Source organism: Pomacea canaliculata, linkage group LG5 (genome assembly GCF_003073045.1).
Source record: "Pomacea canaliculata isolate SZHN2017 linkage group LG5, ASM307304v1, whole genome shotgun sequence".
Classification (NCBI taxonomy): Eukaryota; Metazoa; Mollusca; class Gastropoda; order Architaenioglossa; family Ampullariidae; genus Pomacea; species Pomacea canaliculata.
Genome location: NC_037594.1, coordinates 1,786,317 through 1,810,906, shown reverse-complemented (window position 1 = coordinate 1,810,906; position 24,590 = coordinate 1,786,317). Strand labels below are relative to the sequence as shown.

The window sequence follows — 24,590 nt, the reverse complement described above, 5'->3', positions numbered from 1 at the left end:
CATCCCAGAAAACTTCAAACCGTCTGGTCTCTGCACACACACACATATATATAGAGAGAGCTAAATGCCTTCATGGGTGAGTAACATTGTTTGTTGGTGATAAATCACATCGATGTGTAAGTTTGTGCTGAGTGGGTATGGTTGGCTGACAACTCCTGGCTGCTCTTGCACCAAATGTAACCGTTTCCACAGGTATATTTTATAGCAACAATTTTTAGCTGTTACATTGTCAGGTTATGTGCATGGTAATTACTGTAACACAAACACCTTTTTGTTCGTTCTTTCTGTTGACAAAATATTCACTTTTTTCTTTTTCTTTTTTTCTGAACTAATCCCGTTGAGATTGCGGTTCTTTATTATATTTCTGTATGTCCATATGGATTTCATGTACATGTATCCCTTCACAGCAAACAGACCACGAAAGGATGTAAACATGGAACCATGGGATCAACATATACCAAACCTGTGAAACTTTAGCTGCGAGGCTTACAGGATATAAATATGTTCCCCTAGTTTCATTTCATTTGTCAGTTTCTCGTCATTAAATTTTATGACGGGTGTGAGTGTGTGTGTGGGTGTGGGTGTGTGTGGGTGTGTGTGTGGGTGTCCGCGTTTGAGAGAAATGGTGAGAGGGAGGGAAACACTTTGCAAATCGGTGATATCAACAACAACAACATAAACACTAGGGCTTCTAGAAAAAGGTCAGTCGTGCAAGAACTGGGACTGTACTACAGCTAACGAACGCCTACTGTGGGTTGTGGGGGAGGGTGTAGGTGTGGGAGCAGGAGAGGGGGGCCGAGCTGCCAGACGTTGTGTCGTCACAACAGTGCAAGCGCTCGCCGAGAACTAGACAGCGGTCTCTCAAGTCATTAACCTCTGCCAGCAGGGCAAGAGTACTTTTACTACTTTCCTCCATCCTTCTCCCCTCTCCCCACCCATTCCCTCCTCCCGTACACTCTCCACCTCGCTGTCAGACCCTCCCCTTCACCCTCTCTCACAAACACACGTCACATCTCCAAAATTCCTCCACAGACTTACAAGAAGAGCGGTTTGCATCGCTCATCGGTCTCTGCTACCCGCTCTAACCCCTCCATGTGTCCTCCGTGCGCCTGGAGCAGACGAGAACTGTCAGGAGTTTCTGACGAAATCTCAGGAGGAACACGTGAAAGTCATGCATACCCAGGTACAGCCGACTGAACGGGGTGCAATAGCGGAGGATGGTCCCATGGAGGCTCCTCCACACCAGGGCTGCGCTCAGTACCACGTGTCTCGTGGGTAACGACGACTGCACCTCAAGACATCGACATTCCGTATGTCAGGGTGTACAAAGGAGCCTCCGTTATTTACTTTTCTCTGTTATTTGTGTGTGCGTGCTTGTGTGTGTGTGGTTGGGTGTGCATGCATAGGTGGCTGCTGCACACGTGCGTGACCATATACAGTCGTGAGTAAATGATGACGTGTGTATATGTGTATATATACAAAATTGTTAGCATGTACATACGTGAAAACACACATACACTCTCACACACACACATACACGAGTGCACGTGCTTGGTGTGGAGACCTCACTGTATTGACGTTTTGTGGCAGCACGCGCGCGCGCACACACACACACACACAGAGACAAGCGGGCCCCCGTTGTCTCCAAACCCTGGCTGGGCTGCTGATGTTGCTGGCACAACCTCTGTCTCTCTCTCTCAGTGCCTCCGATAAGCAAGAGGAACCCGAGCGACTCTCCGCTTGTCAACGCGTCGATTTTCATTGATTCCAGAGACGAGGAGGCGGCTGGAGTGTGGGGCCCGCGGCCTGGCTTCTCGTTGTCACTGTCTTCACCCTGACGATAGCGCAGGTCGTCGCTGGTGCCGTGTGGCTGGTGATGTGTCGCAGCAAGTGTCGGTCGTGCAAGCTTTCCTCCGTGTGCTGAGGTTGCCGGAGCTCTGTAGGTGCGACTTCTCGGTTATCAACAAAGGTAAGCTGTGCCTTACCTCTAAGTTTGTGTGACCTTAGCTGTGGCTAAGCTGTAGTAAGCGGTTTGAGAGCTGAGAGTGAGCAATACCAAAACATAGAATAAACATCTTTTTATGTATAATATTCGCGCTAGAAAGACCACACACGCAGAATGGTAATCCAAGACAAAGTAAGAGGATAAACAAACCAGTGTGCCTCTATCTCAGCTTTAGAGAGAAAGATATGACAGGTACCATTATAAAACTTCAGCGAGGACTGGCAATAGATAATAGAAAGCATTGATCATTCCAGACAGTTCATACTTGATATTCCATACTTAATAAAGTATGTTTGGAGACTGGCAGTGCTCGAGTACAAATGTTTTCACGGCTTTTGACAGCAAAATTAAATCGAGAGGACAGATTGTCATTTGCTTTTGTGTTGGGGATTATGGGTATGAAGTGCCCGAGGGTGTAATATTGTTTAATATCGTTCCTGGTCTTCTTCTTCTCCTCGTCCAGAAAGCGTTTTTAATCAGACAAATATGGACGAATAATGACTGTTATCTAAACGTTTTGAAAAACTTGGTCAAACATTTGTCCACATGTGTGTTTAAGAAGGTCCATAAAGGTCGTCATAACCGGACAGCAGACCGTACGACATCTGCCAAATATCTTAACATATTTGTAATGTGTCCAGTTAAGGACATTTGGAATTTTTTCTGCATTGTTCTTCCTTTGCCTATGTCGTTTTCTTTTGACCGTCTGGGATCAAAAGATAAAATACAAACATAAAATATCTTTAATCCTTTTCAAGAAATTGTTTGTCTGCCAGTGTTACTACAGGTATTACATAATACACCAGGCATTAAACGATGCTTGAGATATGACATTAAACTTAAGCATGCATAAAACAAACAAACAAACAAACAAACAAACAAACAAACAAGCATGGGCACTCCGGGGACGGGAGCCATCTTCATTCAAAGACATGCCCTATCCATGATGTGGGTGCATATGTGGATTGCCGACCGAAGAAAAGAGTGTAGATATCGTACGGTTCTGTCTGGAGGAATTATAAACCTACCTTCTGTCTGTGCGACTGTTCTCAAATTGTTGGAATGGATGAGAGTCATGAGCTAAAATTGCAGTCAGTTTGTTGTACAGTCATTCTGCCCTCCTCCCAATCAGCCCTCTTGATTTTTAAATGTTTTTGTTCAACTGCTTGACTGTGCTCCCATACCAACATCCTATCAGGAAGTGCAAATGTCGGAGAGCTACGTAAACTGGTGAAAAAAATCATGTCATTTTGCATCTTACTGTCGTTTATGTTCTATTTATCGTAAAAAAAAGTCGATAGGTTCATCCGTGAAGCAGGTCACGTGGTAAGCTACTTCCCAAGAGTACAGTGTGCGGCGTTCGATCGTTGTCAAGTGTGGAATATTACAACTCGACTTCTATCAAGATGAGAAACCGATTGACTGACTAGTTGGGTCGCCGGCTGGCTGGCTGGCTGGCTGGCTGGCTGGATAAATTCCTTGGATCGCTAGATTCACGAGGAGGTGGCGTCCGACAAGAGCGTGTCAGGGTTACGGAAAATGTGATTCCGGTTGCTTGGTAACCTAGCAGAGATGAACAAATCTTCCTTCCCCATAGCATATACACTCGCAGTAACACACTGTATATCGCATGCCGTGTGTGTGTGTGTGTGTTTATATCGCATTCTTATTGTGTGTGTGCGACCCTGAAAAGAGTGAGGGAGAGTGAGAGAGAGATCGTTCAAACATGTCGGCAGCGGACATCGATAATGCCAAATGTCGCAGCAGAGAAAAGTTGTTTTCTTCTCTAAGTAAATCTACATCTTTATCTTGCTTCCTCGATTGCTCGCCTGCCCTGGCGGAATCAACAGGTGGGAAATGCAAGTGAAATGTCAGAACGAGAGAGTTTGAAGCAGCAAGCTCCATTGCTGTCTGATTTATTTCCCGGTCATTCACACCCACTCGCTGCTCCATGCCGTTCAGCATCGACATCATGAAGTTTATTTTAAATTAATGAAAATCCGTATCAACTCCTCACTTTTTTCTTTTTTATTTCCTTGCTCATTATATGAGCATTTGACATATGACACACCTACTTATGTCACATGTATGTGTCATGGCATTGATTAGTCGCACAGCCAGTGTTTAAACAGTTGGTTTAGTGTGCTTGTCTGTATACATGTGCGTGAGTGAGAGAGAGAGAGACGAGGAGAGGGAGAAGCAATAGATACAAACAGCTGTTGGTTCTTGTCATCGGCTAGGAAGGAAAAAAAGAAGGACGAAGCTAACGGAGGTAACTCAGGTCACGGACTGAGTTTCACCTTTGAGGTCTGCTGTCAAGGTACACCGAGGATCAGAGACAACATTATCAGTTATCACCTGTAGCAGCTGCTGGCGACCAGTCAGCACACCTTGTTAAACAGCGGAAGGAGGAATAAAAGGCGCGGAGGGGTGTGTGGGGCTGGGGGTAGCATGTGTGATGGAAAGGTAGGGGGAAAAGACAAAAGGTGTAGGGGGGGGGGAAGGTCACAAAACTAATACACAGCGAGTGTATACACACCGAGTAACATTGATTCATGTTCATGATAAATATAAACGTCTGTCAACAAAAGCAGAACAACAGACTGATGGCATGCTTCGAGATAAACTGGTCTTTCAAAACAAAACAAAACAAAAAAATCTGCTAGGCGTGCTAGTAGTAAGAGAAGGATAAATAATAAAAACTTGTAGGAACAATTGTAGTAGAAAGAGGAGACGCTGTAGGAGACAGAGATAGTATCGAGAGGAGGAGCAGTAAGGGAGGTATGCCTGAGGATATATGCACGAGAATGAGTTGTACAATAGAAGAAAGGGGAGTGCAATAGAAAGGGGAGTGCACGTAGTAAAGGTAGAAGGAGAAAGAATAGGAAAAGAACAAATTTGAGCAATAGTAGGAGTGGGAGTACGGTTACTAACAGTAGAAGAGGATTTGAGTTATAGTACTAACAGTTGTAGAAGTAAAACGAAGAGTACGAGTACTAACAGGTGAAAATAAAAGTAGCACAAATACTAAAAATAGGAGGAATATACTAACAGCAGAAACATGAGTAAGAGCAGGAACCAGCAACAAAACTACTATTGTAGTACTAAGAGTAGTGCAGTACAGTACTAGAGGACAGGCAGTAATAATATTTGTAGCAACAGACTGCAACATCCATCACCGATCATCAACCCATTCAGACTATGTGTGGGTAGGTTGGTGTCGGTGAAGTGCAATCTAGCGTGCCTGATGGTCCTGCTCTCCGACACTGTCGTGTTTTCTGTTGGCCTGTGTGTCACAAGGGACATGTTAACCTCAGGCAACAGTTAGAAGCCGGAGTGGTTGGTAGTGTGCAATATAGTCCCGGTCCATCGGAAGCCTATGATGCTCTCGATTAATTCCTGGGACATGATCTTGACAAGTACTTTTTGATTTTTCTTTGACCGTTCTGAACATGCAAATAATTTAATTTGTAAACACAAATTATAGTTTTGTATGTGCGCTTCTTAGAAACTTTGGGTCTGATGCAATATTTAAGTGTTCGGGGAAAATTTTCTACATACCTCTTCAAGTGCTTTTCAAATGAAAGAGAGACAGGCGCGATAAAAATGTTCATTAATTTATGAAATTGGGTGGTAGTGGTCGGGTGGTCGGGTGCTCGCTCTCTTTGTCATGGCAACTGGAAAGGCGTACCTGCATTACATTTTGTGTATGTGTGGGTGTGGGTGTGGGTGTGGGTGTGTGTTTTACAGGTGGTGGCTGTAAGTTTGTTTTACCCTTTCTATAAAAAGTAACTGCAGTAAAAGAAGGAGTAGGAGCTAGGAGGAGTACTTACACACGACAAAAAGAGAGAGTGTGTGTGGGTGTTATTTGTGTAAACAGGAAGGTTTTGTGTATTTCATGCAATCGTTGTTTACATTCTTAGCTACAGTCATATATGTTTGTACCTGTTGGAACAACCTGCCTACACACAAACCGTTATCAGACTGATCTTGTAGCTCCGCAGGAAGCAAGGTAGAATATCTCTTGGCATTCTTGAGCTGTTTACAGATGTATGGCAGCTTCTGATAAAGTGTTTGTCGGCACCTCTTGTACTTCGCAACGATATCCTTAAGTAAGTCGCTTTCTTCTAGCCATGTCCTCCTTCAACCGATTTCACTACACATGACACGTGTGCAGATACTAGTCTGTCTGTACTAGCAAATGACAATACTAACAATATAATGACAAATGTGTCTGAATACGTGTATATAGGTGTATGTGTGTGCACGCGCGCTGGTACAAATAAACATACACACTGGGCGTACAGAACGCGCGCGCAGGTTAGCACGTGCATGGGGAAATTCCAGCACTCCCCTCCCCGTGCATCAGGGAGTGTCAGGTATGCCAACACCTAGCAGCGCAGTAAATAGAAGCAGCAGAAGCAAAACAGCTCGTTTCTTATTTATTTATTTTCCATATTTATTTTTTTCATATTTATTTATTTCTAACACTGATCAATAATCGTTGCGCTGCTTATTTATTCAAAAAATAATCTGCTTAACATGTGATTTGTAAAATACAAAATAAATATGACTATGGCAACAGCATCACACGTTGGTCTGGAGAGAGAAGAGAGAGAATGGAACTTTATTAAAAAGTAAGACCTCCGACCTTTAGTTGTAAAGATCAAGAACAACAATTGCGCATGTCAACAACACCTTTGACCCAGCAATCACAATGTGAAGAACTATGGCACCACGACATTGTCGACTGTACAGGTTCACAGAACGAATGGGCGTTTTCATTTGCTGCAGAAAAAGCAAAGTAGACATTTTTCCGACTTAACTAGATGTCATAGTCTTTTGTCTTGTACAAATTTACAACTAGTCCGAGTTCATCCGAAACTGGTTCCAAGTCGTAAAGAGGAGACAGAGAGATTTGTTTATGTGTAGACAAACACTCAAAAAGCGGGAGGAAGATTTTGCGAGGGATGGGATTAGAACCAGGCCGCCTGACTAACAGACCGCTACGCCCACAGCCAGGCGCCAATCTCGCGTCACCCCGGGTGCAGGTGGAGCTCAGCAACAGCCCACTGGGCCCAGGCTGTGCGGGCAGGCTGTGGCGGATCTTAAAGAAAACTCATTAAATGAAATCATCGCATGCAGGGCAGAAATTATCCGCTTCTGACTGACGAAAGATGCCGGAGTGTGGAAGGAGGAGAGAATTCACGAGTGGGAGGAGGTTTAAACCTGGCGCTGACTACAAAGGGGAACATTATGTGCTACCTGCGTCTGTATACATCTGTAACAAACTAGCTCGAGGTGAAAAGAAAGTTTTTGTACATCATTTCTTTAATTCATTTTCTCGTTTTTAGCACATACTGTCACGTGGAAACACACGAGCGCACGCACGTGTACATAGTAAGACAACAAAAATACAGATAAGTCATATAAACGACCTGAAGACACAGCAAGTGGTGAAGAAAATGGAACATAATCTATCTCTTTCTTTACTTTGCTTCACAAACATCAAACTCTGAGCACGTTTCCAGTTTATTGAACAGAACCAAACCGAAAACGAAAATGCGCATCTTCAAGGTAAACTGTCTGCCACGTAAAGAAGCTCCTGATGATTTCATTTCCCCTTTTCTTCCCCGCAAAATAAATTTTGCTGCCTTCTGTCCCCGCCCCCAACCTCCGCTACCCACGCACACACTTGGCCAACGCACTGGCGTACACACAGCAAGACGAACTACCCGATGCACCTGCTTCTTGTCAGACAGGGGAGCTCACTAGCCAGTCACCCGGGAAAGTGCGCGTGAAGAAAAACGGCGATGACGACAGATGAAGGTCGCATGTTAACCCTTTCATTTACAGGTGCCACAGACCTCGTTGTCGTTGCAGATGGACGCCGACCGGCAGCGGAAGTGACGCAGGAGGAGAGGGAGACGAAGTAAAGCAGCCAGCGAGGTGAAGTCGCTCCCATGTCAAAAGAACCTCAGTCTGAAAATGTTAATAACAAAATAATACGAAATTAGTCTCAGATTTCTTTTATTAAATAATTGGACTCTTTAGCTGCTCCACCGTACAAGAACAGAATGCGTTCATTATTTACTCGACCAGAAAGCGCTGTCTTGGAGGGTTGAATAATCTAGATTAGTTGTCATAACTCTCCTGGACAGATGTTGTTGGCCTTTGTATGGGAGACATTTTCTACCTGACACCTCAGCCCTTACAACTCCCCTGTCGACATTGGACCAGTCACCTGTCACCTGCATTGAGTCCGATTGTCAGAAATCAGATATCAGTCAGGAAAGTTATCCACGTGGTGTTTACAGCGTGGTCGTAGCTGTAGTTCGACTCGACCACCCTACCACCACCACTACCACCACCACTTTTTCTGTCCTTGGTTAGATTATCCTCGAGAGATCCAACTCTCCTCCATCACCATGACAAGGTGTTCTCGAAACCCGCGAGGGATTTCCCTGTGATGTACTGGTCTGTCTCTGCATCGAGCGTAGAATAAATAAATACATAAATAAATAAATGAGAATCTCAGTGGCAATGGCTGATCGTCTACTTCGTGCAAGACGTAAGCTGCTCGATAATCCAACCTACAGGCGGAGTTCATTTCTGAGGTTGCCTAGGAAATCGATGAAGTCTGTAGAATCCGAACAAGGCAATCAGTGAGTAAGACTTTGGACGATTCTCTTCCCTTCAGAAGCAGCTGCAGCAAAGTGAGGCTGCTTATTCTTTCTTTTTTCTTTTTTTTTATTTCCTTCCTTCGTTCTTTGTGGTTTTCTTTCTTCCTTTGGGATCTGCGCATTGTACACACAGCTGAAGACAAATTGTTCTGCCAGGCAGCGGAAGTTGAGAAACCCAGACGACGGGAGCCTGCATCGGAGTGTCGTCGCCCTTGCTCATCAATACTTCAATTCTCAATTCTCAATACCAATTCTACAGTTTCCCAAACGCGTGTGTTCTGACACGAGAAAGTTCGAGAACTTGAGCCTGGCAGATCAGAATAATGAGATTGTTTCTATTTAAAGAACACTACCATCATTACTTTGTCTACTTCCCCACCCCAACCCCAACACACACCCCCCCCCACACACACACTGCCCTATATTTTATTTTTGGCCGGGAGACCTAATGGCCATTCCGATGAAAGGCTAGACGACCAGTCAATAAGAAGTAATTGCATTACCTGTTCATGATGTCTATTTTCGGTGGAAAATGTTTCCTACGGAGGTGAGAGGAGTAAAGTAATGTTGAGTTTGGTTTTTATTTAGTGGAACTGTGAGTAAAGTTCTCAACGACCGCTGGTGCAATTAATAAATTAGATATTGGAACTTTTGTTGACGAACAGAACTGTGTGAGGTGTGTGATTTACTTACATGGATGGTAAGATTGGATGAAGTGGAGATTGATCGTGGAAGTGCCCCGGATGGTAAACATTGTATGTATCGTTAGCTGTGTGAGTATTGTGCTGAGGCCAGTTATTATTATTTATGCATGTTTTGTAATCTGAGAAGTCCTGAGCCATTCGACAACTTAATAACAGGATGCGGACAGCCTCAGGCAATCGTTTTGAGTTTGTTGGTTTTTTTGAAAGAAGGCGTATTTGTCTGGTGGAGTGTGCTGTGGAGCCACCCGAGCCGTGACTCCGAGGTTCAAGTGCACGACGAGAAAAAAGTATTAAGCTGCCAACATTATGGCGTCCATTATTTTCCTCCCTGCATTCTGAGAAAAGTTAATCAAGAGAGCTAACCCTCCAGACTTTCTCTCGCAGCTTTGCGCATTCCTGTGTCTGTTTTCCTTTCCGTCATTTTCTCCAGAAAAGAAACATGGCTGGAGTGCTCCACTCACGTGTATGTCCCACATGTCTGGTGTCTTTGATGGCTGCTTCTGGATTAGCGCTGCTTTTTAACTGTCTTGCCTTCTTGAAAGGTTGAAGTTTTTGTCTCCGACTTTCTGCACTGGCTTCTGTGTCCTAGTCTTCCCAGCTGGCCTGGGTTTAGTGTAGCAGGCTCTCAGCTTTCTGTCACCGTGGCTACTCAAGACCTGATGACAGTTCCCCCGCAGGACCAGCGCTGCCATCATCTAACATCCAAGAAAACCGCTATCCACAGCTTCATCTTTGAAGTAGTCGTGCTTTCGCTGATGGAGCACTTTTTTCCTTTTCGGATAATTATATTTACCAGTTTGTTCGGATAACAAACTCATTTCCAGCATCTTTTCCATTTTAACACTCTCACCTCTCCTCCACCTGTGGCCTAATGAAGGCTTCCTTGCTCTGCGAGAACAATTCCGAGAACCCTGATGCCTCTCCTCAAAGTTGTCTGGACACGAGGTGGCGCTCCTTGCAGACGGCCGGTGATGAATGACTGTTCTCGTGGCAAGCTAATTTCATTTCAGGAAATAAACTTCTGTCTTTTCCAATTAGTTCCTTTCATTCTTCCGGAATGGCTCCTCGTGCTTTTTGTGCAATCTCTGTGTATTGTTCAGGTCTTTTCCATTACTCTTCTACACCAGTCCTTGTTTTGTGAAGTAATCCAGGTTTTATGATGCTCTTCTTCTCTTCTTCTCTGCCCTTCCCTTCTTGGTGCTGGACGTAGGCCAAGGGGCGACAAAGAGTTCTAAGGTCTACGAGGTGCACTTTGTAAAGATGGAAACAGCCAAGTTTTTTTAATAAAATACTACTACTAATATTAATACTGCGTATTTGAAAGCTGTTAAATGCCGCATTTCTGATAAGCCAATGTATATATATCATGTTATTTCACTTTACGAGTATATTGCAAAATTACAGTATATAATGCACACAACAACAGTAAAATCAAGACAAAGTAATTAACGTGCATTCATATAGAAAATAATAAGAATGTCTGAATGCCACTCTCCTGCCAAAGCTAGCCTCAATCATTTTTACAGTGAAGACTAAATCATTGTGGGTGAAAGTAAATGTCACGTAATATATATTTTTTTTTTGTTTGACAACCTGTCTGACACAACAATGATGAGCAGAAAGTAATCAAGATGTTCCGTGCCAATATACTGTTTGTGTAGAATTAATCACTTTACCTACTTCTTTTTGCGCAGCTCATCCACTGATGAGCCCCAGAACTTCTTTTCAAGCTCAAATCACAGTAAAAAAAAAAAAAAAGAAATTTATTCATTCCCATCGATGTTATTCGTTCCATGAAACAGTAGTTTCTTCCATCTGAGTTAATAAACTGAGTTGTGAGTTGAGCAAAAACAGACTAGACACAGAGAGCCGAGTTACAGTGGACACAGAGGTTTGAGTTCAACTAGAAGAGAGTAGGGTGAGGCTCTGAATGAAGTACTAATAGACACAAGCATGAGCATCTGTACTCAGAGGTATGATCATCATCTGATGTTCAGTCCACTTGACTACCACACCTGTCAAACATCTGATGTGTAGACGTATTGCAGCTCTTGCATTGACCTTAGATGAGAAAGTAGTTCGCCGAGGCTGCTGAGGTAATATTTAATTAAATATATCGTGACCAGTGTTTATTTAGGTCTTCTGTAGGCTACATGTTGCAACATTTGATTACTGAGCTGCCCTGTAGCATCGGAGGAGTGGGGGGAGCAGTGTCTGGGTGAGGAAGGTGTCGATGAAAGAATACCTAGCAAGAAAAACAAAAAAGGGTTTTGTATGTCGACGGGTTTTTGTTTGTGTTAGTGTTTTTGATGTCCATCTACTTGGTTTTTTTAACATGTGGGTATAACGCATGAAATTGTTGCAATTACTCTTTCTCGACAGGTGGAGCTAACGGAGATTAAAAGTTTGTCTGTCTGTTTATTTGTTTCAGGTTACAGTTCGGCCACCGACCCTTGTTACGGAGGTCACATAGCGGGATCCTCAGGACTGAGCCACATCCTGTTTTCCTCCCTCAGCGACAGGAGAACCACAGAAGTTCAATCAAAGTGTTGGATCAAAACCCAGAACTTGTTTTTTGTTTTTGTCTGGAATTCTGTATCTTGTGACAACAGCAAGAAACATCACTCACTTTTTTATACAGAAATTGGTGTAATTTCTGCGATTCAAGTTGCCAAGGATATGCGAACCGACTTGTCTGAACACTCCGCACATCATGTCGACCACTGACTGAGAAAATTTCTTCGATCCAATCTGCTAAAATCATCTAATCTGCATTTTTTACTTTTTTCTTCGTCAGCAGCAGCATCATCCGGTTTCCGATGCCACTGTGCCATAAAGTACTCCCCAAAATCAGCAGCAACACTCCAGTCCTCGACTTCAAAAAGGCTTTTGACATGGCGAGCACGCCTGCCACCACGACAACCTCTCCAGAGACGCAACAACTCTGAACTCCAGCTTGTCTTTGCCTGAATCCATAGCACAAGGGCTGGCAGACATGTTGAACCTGACTCTCTACAATACTCTGCCTCTCGGGAACGGCTCCTCCAATGACTCAGTGGATGCAAGTCACATCAACCTCGTGGCTAATAATAACAATTCTTTGTTCATCAAGATCGTTCTTCTTTTGATTCTCACAGCTGTCGTGTTGCTATCGACCTACAAGTTCGTCGTTCGCCTCTTCTCTGGTTATACAGAGAAAAAAGATGACAGTTCTGAATATTACATCGGGATTCAAGACTCCTATTGACCACAGTCTTTCCAAGTGGGTCACGGATTGTGGATCGGAGAATGGACTTCAAGGATGAATATTGTTTGTGGTGTGGAGATTTTTAAAAACTAGTGTTGGTGTATCGACCTGTAAAAACTTCATTTTCTAATTAAGTTTGCAAATGCTAAGAAGTGTGTGTTGTGGATTTGTTCGCATTTTCGTGAAATGACAAATTTATTTCGACCCGGAGACGGGCAAGAACGCGGCGTCTTCACCACATAAACATCATGTACATTTGTGTGTTCACTGAAATATGCTCAAATTGTGTGATGTTTCTAATAAAGTGAAGAATGATATTTAATTTGTTTTTGTTTTCTTCGTCCTTGATATTTATTCTCCCTTTTTCCTTCTTTGGGGTTTGTCTTTTTGTTCGCCTTCGTGTCTCTCCGTTTGTCATTCCAATGTTGACGGTATTTTCTGCATTTGTGTGTTTATTTGTTTTTAGTTTTTGTGTTCTTCAGTGTAATTCTTTGCATCTTTGTCTGTAATTTGCGTATCTGCCCTTTCCCCTTTTTTCTGTTGAATCCGTCTGTATGACACTCTTGTCTTCTTCTTCTTCTTCTAAAGTGTGTGTATGTGTGTGTGTGTGCGTTTGCCTTCCTGTCCATTCCTGTCTGGTGGACGCAAATCCCCCAACTATTGATTTGCACAAGAAACCTTGCTGGTGCCACACAATTCTGTTCCCTCCACACCTTCAGCCCTTATTACGTGTCAGGGAGGATCAGGTGTCATTTTTGCGACTGTAAGAGCAGAATTCTGGAAATGACATTATTTTGTTCCTTTGTTTTGTGTAATCGATAGCAAGTCTGCTGTGTTCGTCCTGCCTTGTCTCTCCCTGTCAGCCATGCCGCCTGGCTGCTCAGCTTTGGTCTCACACTCTGAGTAAAGTGTTCCAGTTCTGAACTGTTATTTATTTACATGATTGAATGTGTTCTTTAGCATTGAAATTGTCCGAATATTTCTTAGTAATGACAACTATGGTACAGCTTTTTAATTGTAAACATACTCTGGACCACTATGTGTCATTAAGATATATTTCATCATTAAGGCATTAAAAGAATTTCCGTTGTGATGACAGAAAAGTGAGAAGGAGTTGAACAGTTTGGATTCAGGACGTAGTCATGATCAAGACACTAATAGACATTGGTATGTACATACAGAGAAAGTGAGTGTAAGAGAGAGAGAGAGAGTTGGGGGAGGAGGAAACATGAATCATTCGATCTTTATAAATCTCATATTTTAATTTGGATTAGGGATTCACTTATTGGTTGATGTTTTCACCTCGACGCAAGAATTACATTTAACATCACTAAATACTCATTTCATGCTTTGACAGGCAATCAAATAGTTGCTTTGCTTGTGAGGATTGTGTACATCAACATCAGTCTTATTTGTAGTAACTATAACTTTGCATACAAGAACTGAGTTAATTTCGAAATTTTATTTGACACATTCAGTAGATCATTCGATTTATACCTCAGAATATTCAAGATATTTTTAATGACAAAATGAGTGTCAACAGATTGCAAAGGAAGACACATTAAATATTTGCAAAGCAGGAGACACGATATGACAGCTGAAGAGCAGAAGAAGAAATAAAAGAAGGAAGATAACTTGGTTGTTGACATTTCCCAGACAGGCATCCACTCCGGCTCCGTTAACACCGAGCGATTCCAGTCCCGTCAACAACATTTAATGTGAGATCCGAACCACCACCCAACAATCTCGTCTACCGTCTTCTATCAGACGCCCCAAGGAATAAAGATAATGGAAAAAAAGCGAACTACATGGATATACGGAGGGAGAAAGCTGAGCTGGACTGAGATAAAGATGGAAGATGAATATCTCGTTGTACCTGTGTCGGGCCACAGACGAGGTTATCAGGAGGACGGACTGACACAGACATACGATCGCAATATCGGGTGGCTGGTCTTGTTGCACCTGTAGTCAGGGGAAGCTACCCGAGCAGCGTGCCGAGCATTTCTACGGTTTCATCAGTCGTCTTTTCCTGACCTTCCACAGCCTGATCGATGCTTCAGCTGGAATGAAACCGTAGGATTCAGCGCCGTTTCCACGGCAACATCCGACAATATCCGGGTGGTGTCTGAGCGATCTCTGCTAACGACATTTTCATAGGCAAGGACAGAATTTTTGTGTTAATTGTCTTTATACGTGTGTGTGTGTGTGTGTGTTGGGGTGCCTGTGTGTTTGCTGGTCTCAAGAGTTTGCTCGATAAAACATTGACACAGCTTAGAGCAGTCACGAGTCGGCAATCTTTGAAGTTATGATTTTTAAAGAGCAAACGGGTGCCAATTATCAGCCTGGGGGCTTTCAGAAAATGTTTACTGATCACGGTTAAATGGAACTTTGCGACTGGAACAGTCGAAGGAGACTTTTTAAAAATATTTAAAATAAAAGAAAAAATAAGTGTGGAAAAAACGTGAAGTGATATAAAATCTGTAGAGTGGACAGAAAACTGTACAAGATTATGTAAAAAGTAAGACAACATCCGACAGAATATCATAATAAAAACATTTTTTCTGTTAGAATGGTTAGAAGACAAATTCGCTTTCAGACTTGGAGAGAAAATGTGGATGACAGTTAAACATGGGAAGGAAACCTATGAGACAAGACTGACCGGCGATCAAACAAATGCTTCTGTGAAGATAGTAGTTGAAAGAAAATTACGTTAGAAAACAGATAAACAAAACAAAAAAAGAGAGAGACAAAAGCAAGCAGGACACAGTGACTCACATCAGAGGGGCAAAGAGAACTCTGTGACAACAGACTGTGAGGTTGGTGAGTTGGCTGGGGACAAGGCAAACACACAGAGTGTGGCGGATGTGTTGTCTGTCTATCCTTATCAGTCGATCCCATGCAAATCCACCCCGTTTGTCCAATTCTCGCCACATTGCCAGGAATATTCCTCCACTTTACACTAAAGCTGTTGATCTGTTCTGCTATCAGTGGACCGGTCAGGCGTCCGGTCACACCACCGCATTATCTCCCTTGACTTAGAACACCTTTCTCCCTCTCCTTCCTCCTCTAAGATAAGCCATTAGCCTCGGCGAGTGAAAAAATAGATTATTCCACTATTTTGCTACACAGGCTAAGTATGCTAATTATTATTTCAGGCTGGACTCAAACGAAGTGGAAGATCGATCGCTGACAATAAAATTACAGTTGGAAAACTGTTGGACAAATTCCTCGGGTTCCACAGGGCAGTGGGCTTAGTAAAATCAGAAAATTATATAAATTTGCTTTAGTCACCGAAAGCCTATCAGTCATTCCCTCCATCTCTCTCTCTCTCTGCAATGAGTCTGTTCTCTTACATATTCGTCGTGTTCGGGATCTGTCAAAGGGAATAAATAAAAGAAGGAAAAACCAATAGGATGAGAACGAAAAAAAAAAAAAGTAGGAGTGAGCTTCCTTTCTTCATCCACCCCCACACCCAACCCTTTGCCTCCCAGAATGATGATTGCTGAGAGGACCATCTCATCTTCTCTGGCCAAACAGACCTCAGTCACCTCATCACAACATCTGTTGCCGGGGCGCGCGTAGGAACGCCATTGAAATAACTTCGTTTCTGTCTCATTTCTGGAGAAAGGGAACTGCCTTCCATCTTTGCCACAAGCTGGAGGATTGACCGACTCTCGGAAGTTGAAAAAAAAAATCCGGGCAATCACCAGCCGACAATCGATCGGGGTCAAGGACAGAACTGTCCCGAAGGACAAGAACCGCGCACCGTTATTTGACCGACAACTGATCGATCTACCCCGCTTAATCACGGGTTTGGGGCCACATTATTTAAACTCCATCCAACACTTCTCTCTTCCTGCTCCCACTATCACCGACAACAGCAAACAACAACAAGAACAATAACAAAACAAACCCTTGCTCATAAGGACGGACACTAATCATGACTCGAAACATGATCGAGTTTACTGTTGTTGTCGCGGTGTTTGTACACAATCGTCGATGACAGTCGCAATCAGAGAAACTGTCACCAGACAGATCAGGGATGCCAATGAACAATGGTAATGTAAGTTCCAGAAAGCATCTTTGACAGTTGAAGGAGCTGAAGCTGAAGGTCTGTTGTCTGTGTTGAGCTCTGAGTACTGCTGCTCCATGAGGTCGACTCATGTTAACTCAACCGTCCGCAGTCTGTAAAATGCTCCAACAAAATCTCCAAATCTCTGAGGTGGTAGTCATGAAGCTAAGGTAAGTCGTTGCCATGTGACAGCACGAGAACCGAAGAAAAAGATTCTTTTTTTCCCTGTGGAAAAGACTTACTCTCTCTTAATAACTACCGTCCCCGTGACTTGTGGTCTGATCCACCTATTGCGGGGGTTGAAACTTTTATACCTATCAACCCATTCCTTTTCATCATATCCCATCCCTTCCCTTCTCTACACCCTTTCCATCCGATCACATCCCTTCATATCTTTTACTTCCGTCTCATCCATTCCTTCCCATCCCATCTCACACTATCCCTCACCCATGTTCACCATACCATGATGCTGGATTACCGACATGTATGCAGCAGCCGAGTCTACATGAGACGTTTAGCTGACACCGAGATTATCCCACCACTGTTTTATTATAATTCTTTATCCTGATGCTCATTACCTTGGTTACAGTAGGTATTTGCTTTAGGAGAGAAGATGTAAAGACATTCAATCAGCATATTCATCAGACATCTTGGTGAGCTTCTTGGATGTCGCTTGTGGTGGCGCCAGGACATTTTTAAAGACACGCCATGATGAAAACCTGCACAAAAATAGTTCCCTCCTCATAAACCCTCCCGCCTGTAAATGACATTCGTAATCAAGTAAAACGAGACTCGGACTTCATCAGAAGTCTGTTGGCTTAAATGTCATGGGAATCAGTCCTGGACTCTCTCAAGAGTTCAATGTGTCAGGGTTGCCACTCTCACCGTTTCAATCGACACCAGCGGTCAGAGAAAAGCCAAGTGGCCAACGAGTCCTGAATGTCTGGGACAAAAATTTAGTTTAACATCGATCGAACGTGGATGAAATTGCTCACGAGACGCGCGAGACTTCATGAGACTTTATTTCTAGCGACGTCAGAAAAGTAGGTTTGCTGCCATGGCAACACCTTAATAGTCTGTGCTGGAAGCTCTCGCACTGACAGTGACCTTTTACAGGTCAGTCTATGAGGGCACTCATCTTTACATAGTATTTTTAATCAAAACGCGTTTCTAGAAATAGGTAAGAACATAAATAGTAAGATGTGTAAGCTGTTCCTTTTTATTTTGTCTTTCAATTTGTCTCTCTAGTTTGTTTGGTTTGCTTTTTTTTTTTGTCTGCACTACCTGTACACAAACAGCTTTCGGACAGCACAAAGATAGTTTAGCAGCAGTGTTTAGCTCTTGATAACACAAGGATTTGTGTACTTGCCCGACTGAAAGACTAACATCGTCTGCCTTAACAGTCTCACCACCTCTCTAAAAAACCTCTGTCAACACCGAGCCGTAATCTATAACACTCTCACACCCCTTAAAGAACTTCTCTGTCAACACCATGCCTGGTGTATTCTAGTGACAAGAGGCAGTCTTTAAAACCTGTAAAGTCTAGTTGGGGCACTAAAACCTTTTTCCGTTTTCCTGGGTAAGCAAAATACTTTTTTTCTTCAAATACTACTCCCGCTTTCATTCTCAAGATGGCAGCTACGAAAATGACCAAGAAGACCAATAACACAAACATCAGATTGTGCATGTTTTCTTTCTACCTTCTCATGGCTTCAGTGGAGAGCTGAAACTATCTTTATATCTGTAAACAAAACAGGATGTGAGGAGTTAGACCCTCTGTCCATGAGGCGTGTAAATCGAATGAGAGAGGAGAGCGAGAGGAGGCATATATACATCTAAATTTGGATAAATAATATCTGGTATTGGATTTCACTTAGTTCTTAGAAAAAGTTCACCCTACTAGAGCTTTAAAAAGTTTGCTTTGCGACCACTGACCTCGTGTCTGTTCTCACAGGGTGTGACTGTGACAAGTGTTCACATGTTCACACAGATGAGACTGTGTCGCCAAACATTGCCGGTCAAGAGTAGAGAAGACCACAAACCACAGCCCTGGCCTCCATGAGCCCAGTGGATGTGAAATCCGTCTCGTGTAGTTTGTGTCGAGTTATGGGTTTGTCATGTCGCTCCCGACTGTTGAATTACAAGACATCTGTTCTCACCTGTCGTCGCCCTCGCTAATGGCTTTGAGCACAGACAAGTGAGTGTTGACGTGAAATCTCATCAACTTCAATATTCCTCCCCTAATTCCCCTTAGTATGCCCTTTAAAAGGCCCCGCCTCACTATAACAAACCTCTTCTCTCCCACCTTCTCTCTTTAGCTTCCTCCTACACTCTTTTTCTGTCTTTTTCTTCACTTTCTCCCAATATTTTTCCTTTCCTCTCTCTCTCCCACACTCACTGAGACGTCGCATTAAAATCACACATATCTCGCATATATTGCACACATCACATTATTCCATAGCTTTTCAGTTTCAGATTGAGCTTTCAGTTTTACACATAAACAAACACATTAAATGAATGACAGAACAAAAAAAAAATCCAACAACAAACAAACAGATAAAGACGGAAAGAAAGATCAAGAAAATAATTAAATAAAGAAATCGTTTACATTGCCTGTTGAGGTTATCTCATACTAACCTGACACTGTCACCAGTGTTTGCGAGACAGATTTGCAGGGAATCGATTCTGGAGAAGTTTTGGCGATAAAGGCTGCGGGCCGACACAGTAAATACAGACACGCATTGCGCAAACACACATCAAAACATGAATGGTAAGTCCCTGAATTTCCCCCCAAAAATAAGTTTTAAGTTTGGATTGAAAGGAGATTAAAGAATCTTAAGTGCGGAGACTGACAGGTAATCGTTCCCAATGTAACGGGGTTGGTAGAAAAGCGACCTTTGCCCTCATGTCTTTGAGTGTAAGGTATCTCCCCAGCAACATGCCTCACAGCTTCCACCTCTCTTCAACCTTTGATGAGCGAGTGAATCCACCAATATTGCTAGTGAGTTACTAGACCTTCGAAAGAGTGTTCAAAAGACTAAAAACTTTATAGTTTTTTTCATCAGTAATTTTCGGAATGGCAGAGGATGGAAAAGATCTGTCCGTTACGCCAGGTGCTGTATCTTGTATTGTTACTGATGCTGTACTGACCATCACTACTAACACCATCACCAACTACTGCTGCTGTTGAGGTTTTGTAGTACGATGGTGCTGCGCTCGGCTGTGGAGGAGAAATCGCTTATACAACACTTCCACTTCCACTACCACCACCATCAAAAACAAATAACTCACTCCAGCCTACCTGTAGTTTTTTCAGCAAAAAAGTACCTACCTGATTTATCGGGGAGATACAAAAAGCAGAAGTGAGGGTAGAAACCCCACTTCATGTGCCACATTTATTATACGCCTCAGACCCGAGGACAACTTATTACCGCAGTTAGTCTCGAGACTGTGTATTTTATTTAAATGTTTTTTACATTTCTGACACCTCTACCTCCACTACTACTAAAGGACAAAACTGTCAGTGCGGTGAATTGTGAGAGCTTCCCCTTTCAATGGCAATAGATATGCCGTCAAGACTGCGCAAACAAAACAAAGGCCATAGGACCGTTTGGCTCGCTATTCAAACCCCGGGTGCCGGCAAGAAGTGAATTTGGTAGTCCTCCTGCACCCGTAGACTTCTCTGCTCACAGTTCAGGGCTCCTGTATGTTGACAGAGGACAGCAGTGTTGTCAACACACCTCCACTTTGTTGGGAGAAATGGAATCCACGCCGATTTATGCTCAAGCAAGTGACTAGCTGGCTTAGGACTCAACTGAAAGAGAAACAACGATTGAAAGAAAGAGACAGCGAAGCCAAAAGTTTAGGAAATGTTGTCCACGATGAAAGCTGCCTTCAACAGAGTTTGTATGATTCGGGTTGTGTGTTCTTGTGTTATTCTGCCGTGAAGCATCTGCACCATGGAACTGTGCAGACCTGACGACTTGTTTACCCTGGGTATGTGCACCCAGAACACATTTTATTTTTACACCATGGAGGTACGGTGCAGAGGACTTGACGATCCAGGTTGTCGAAAGTAAGATTTTTCATGTCCAAGTGAACAATTTTTTTTCAGCTTTGACCAGGAGTTTTGCTGGAGTGAAAATATTTGCAGTGCTCTTGATTTCGCCTGTGAGGCCGTCAGTCAACTGCACTCCACTGGAGTGGCTTCCCTAGGATAACTGGGTTCACTTACACAGCTTGTCTCCAATCTGGAGGAGATTGATTCGACTCTCGACATTATCCCGAGATCAGCTGGCGCTAAATTCCAATTGGAATTCCTTTCTCGCTAAGGACTGACTACAGACACCGGAACAGCTGAATCTGTGCTCATTAAGCAAGCACTACATCGTCTGGCCCTGAGAGTCGCTTTCAATTTCTCTTTCACCTCTGAAAGCTTCCTTATGGCGGTGCGTCGCGAGTTTTAATGTTGTTGCAGTTAACCCCGAGCTTGCAGCACGCGCTGCCTTTTATGCTGTTCACATGTTCATCTTGCTCTCGCTCTCAAGATTATTTCAGCTACCCCAGAATTCTCCTCTCGTCACCGCCCGAAATGCACCCGATTCATCAGCAACCGTGGCGGCTGCTTGCACTGGTTGTTTGTATCCGGCGAAAGGGAATGAGACCAGGTGACACGAGTGTCGTCGAGTCTGACTTTCTAAACGGGCTACACAGGGCTCAGCCAGAGAATGTTATTAAACAAGAAGACAGGGCCTGGGCCTGGAAAGGGGGTCCGGGGAATCTGTAGGTGACGACTGAAGGATCATCTACCCCCTCACCCATTCCTTTCATCTTCTTCAACAAAAAAGTGCTACAAGAACACTTCGTCAAAAAAGGAAGAAAGACATCTGGGGCTTTTTTTTAACAAACAATTTGTGTCCTGTCTCACATCGCTACTTTATGTATTTATTTAACAAGATAGACTCGCTTTCAAAGAGAAAGCAAGAGACAGTTGTGTCCTCTTTAATAACAAGCAAGGAAATTAGAAGGGACACAATTCGATTCAAAGAATTTTTTTCAGGACGCAACAACAAAAGGAAGCACATTTCTCGTGTGATGTGAAGGCGTTGCTGCATTCTGTTTAATTATTATTATTAAGCCACAGAATGGCCCGAAAAATTCACGAAGACACTCCAATGAAAGTGCAGTTTGCATACCTCCCTTGCCTTCTAGTCAGTCTCAAGGACGTCGTCAACTTTAACGAGGGTTCTCCCCAAAGTGTTCACTTCATATGAAAAATAAGAAGCTCAGCGACCTCACGCTGCACACGAGAGGCGCCACTTCCCCGAGGCAGCCGGCTGTGACGAGAAGCTTGTCTGAGGTGAACCTGACCTCGCTGCCCAGGGGGAGCAACTTCTGCGCCAGGAAACGACAGCCGTCAGTCGCGAAATGGACGAAAGCGCCGCCTGTGGACCGATTCCTCGCTTCAGTTCATACCTCTTGCCTCCTGGGGTCGGAAGGCATTGGGTCACGACCTGCAGACGCAGAGAAGACAAGGATGGAGGAGAGTGCCTTCGTCTTCGTCGACAGGAATGGGAAGACAAACGGGCTGCAGGTGCCGCTACTCCTGCTGTAGGTCCGCAGTCGCAGGAAAAGACAGGCTTCCGCGGCGACACAGCGGCTTCGAGGAACACGAGTCATGAGGGGAAGGACACGCGGTTGTCGACTTTGTACACTACCACGTGATTGATCTCAGCTTCTTGGAACGAGCGGTCACGACGTGGGTCACGCTGACCGCCGTCGCGTCTACCGGCTTGTTGCGCGCAATCGCCCCGGTCCTTGACCTCGACCTCGACCTCTTCGGAAACAAGGTTCGCTGACCTAGGAAAGAGGACATCAGACTTCAGTGACAGTCTTGATGTCGGGTGTTGCTGCTGACGTCCACCACATTCTGACGCTGGCAAGAGAACCAGACTCCCGATCGGACACCGTGGGAAGCGATGCGCTTCTTGGACGTGGATGCGGTCGTGAAAGCTCGTCTCCATCATCTACGTGCCACGACTTCAGCCTACGTCGCAGACACGCATCGTTACGTGGGTCAGAGGTCGGCGCAACGATCGGGTGAAAGACGTTCGTCGGCTCTGCCGCGCAGAGTGAAGAGGTAACCAGGATGAAGCGCACCTGTCTCACGGGTAAGTTGCGTACCCGTAACATCACAAACATCTTTTCAAGACCTAGGAATATGTTGGGTGGTATGCTCACTAAGTATGCTAAACCAGAATCACTAAATAATTAATTAATTTATGAAAGAGTGGATCCAAAAACAGAGGAAGAATATTGATATACACTGCCACACTTTCCATGTTATCACCTCTACTGCTTGTCATCAAATTAACATTTTTCTCGTGTTTATTATGCTGTAATCATAATTACAGAACTAGGGAAAAATAGATACATATACAGACACATGAGAGTTGGATATCTAGTCTATTACAGTTGCAATTTTATTAATAAGCTCGTTCTCGCTTCGTCAGTCTTACGAGAAATGGTTTCACTCCAGCACTCTTTCGTTCTTGTACCGGGATTGTGTGCAGAGTTACCGAAGTTCCGGGTGGTTGGGCTGATCGTGATGAAGCTGGTGTGCGCTTAAAGCCGCCATCGCTGTGAACAGCCAGGATCCGCACGCGTCCGCTCGGCGGCGAGATTAGGCGCACCTGTAGGCCAACACGAGGCTGAGAAGTGGCCTTTCAACAAATTTTCACTTTTCCAGAGAAAGGGTTTGTCTGATGTGTCTCTCCTACTTTCATCCGTTCGCCAGATCCTCCTTTAGAATCGTGTTCGATGAAAGACAAGATGTGCATGCACAAAGCGCGAACACACGTGTTCACATTATACACATTGTACATGCAAATAATAACACACGCATGCGCAGACTATACTGTAAATATGTATCAATATATTACATAAATACACTCATAAATACACATATTTTGCAATGTACATTATACGTGTACAAACACAACAAAGAAATTTTACAGACAGACAAACGAGCTGGAACTCGCTAGAATTATTGTTTAGTTATTTACCTTTCTCTCACTGGGCTCAGGTTTACCAGGATGCCCTATGTCCTCCCCATAATTTTCTAGCGCTTCTAACTTTTCGTTCTATTCGGAACCCGGGTGATAATCACTGGGAGTCCGCTATGGTGATTCCCAGCTGTCTGCACTTCTTTCTATCTCTCTACTCGCATACTCCACTTGAAGGTCGGGCTTTAATTTCGATTTTTAAATTGTTGTTTATTTGGCGGCGTTCCTGTTTTCAATTTGACGCGTTAATTGTTTGTAGAGTCCGCGGTACAAGGTAAATGAAGCTGTCGCATAGGTGTTCGTCCTGTTTGGAAATATGTAATATAATTAATAATTAAATTTTATATAAAAATATATTTTAACAGTTCGTATTGTTTGATGCGTTCTAATCGGCTTCGTGTTAATTAGTATTACTTCTCTGCCTTATTGTTACGTTAGTTTACAATCCTCATCTATTTTTTCTTTGCGCAGAGGAATCTCGTTTTTACTGTGCGGTGTAACAATATGCCGAACTGGCGTGCTGTGATTTTGAATATCCGGGGACGCAGCGGAGCACTGTATGGCCGCTCGCTTTGCATCCGGCGCTCTTTCATGTTCTTTTGGTGCATTTCGGCTTTCCTCAAATTCACAGAGAAGGTTATCCTGCGCTGCGCTTCTTGCCTTTGCTGTTCTCGGAATGGAGAATTGTGTAGCTCTGCTCTTCTCCTCCTATGTTTTCTGTCCCGTGCTCTCCTTCTCTCTTGTTGATCGCTCGTTACTCTTTCTGTGGTGCCTCTCTCTCTTCGCTCCCCTTTCTCTCTTCATCTCATTTGTGG

The 24,590-nt window shown here is 43.7% G+C and overlaps 1 protein-coding gene across 2 annotated transcripts; it reads left to right on the top strand.

Moving 5' to 3' along the window:
- Positions 1–567: 567 nt before the first annotated feature.
- On the top strand, positions 568–12,322 carry LOC112565269. 2 transcript variants are annotated; one of them, XM_025240632.1, is made up of 3 exons: positions 568–1,183; positions 1,772–1,969; positions 11,824–12,322. In XM_025240632.1, exons 1-3 carry the CDS (start codon positions 1,093–1,095, stop codon positions 12,117–12,119), a joined length of 585 nt encoding a protein of 194 aa, XP_025096417.1. In that variant the 5' UTR covers positions 568–1,092; the 3' UTR covers positions 12,120–12,322. The 2 variants fall into 2 exon arrangements, 1 of the variants encoding a protein (XP_025096417.1); XR_003099379.1 differs by having other exon boundaries at positions 1,178–1,310.
- Positions 12,323–24,590: the final 12,268 nt, after the last annotated feature.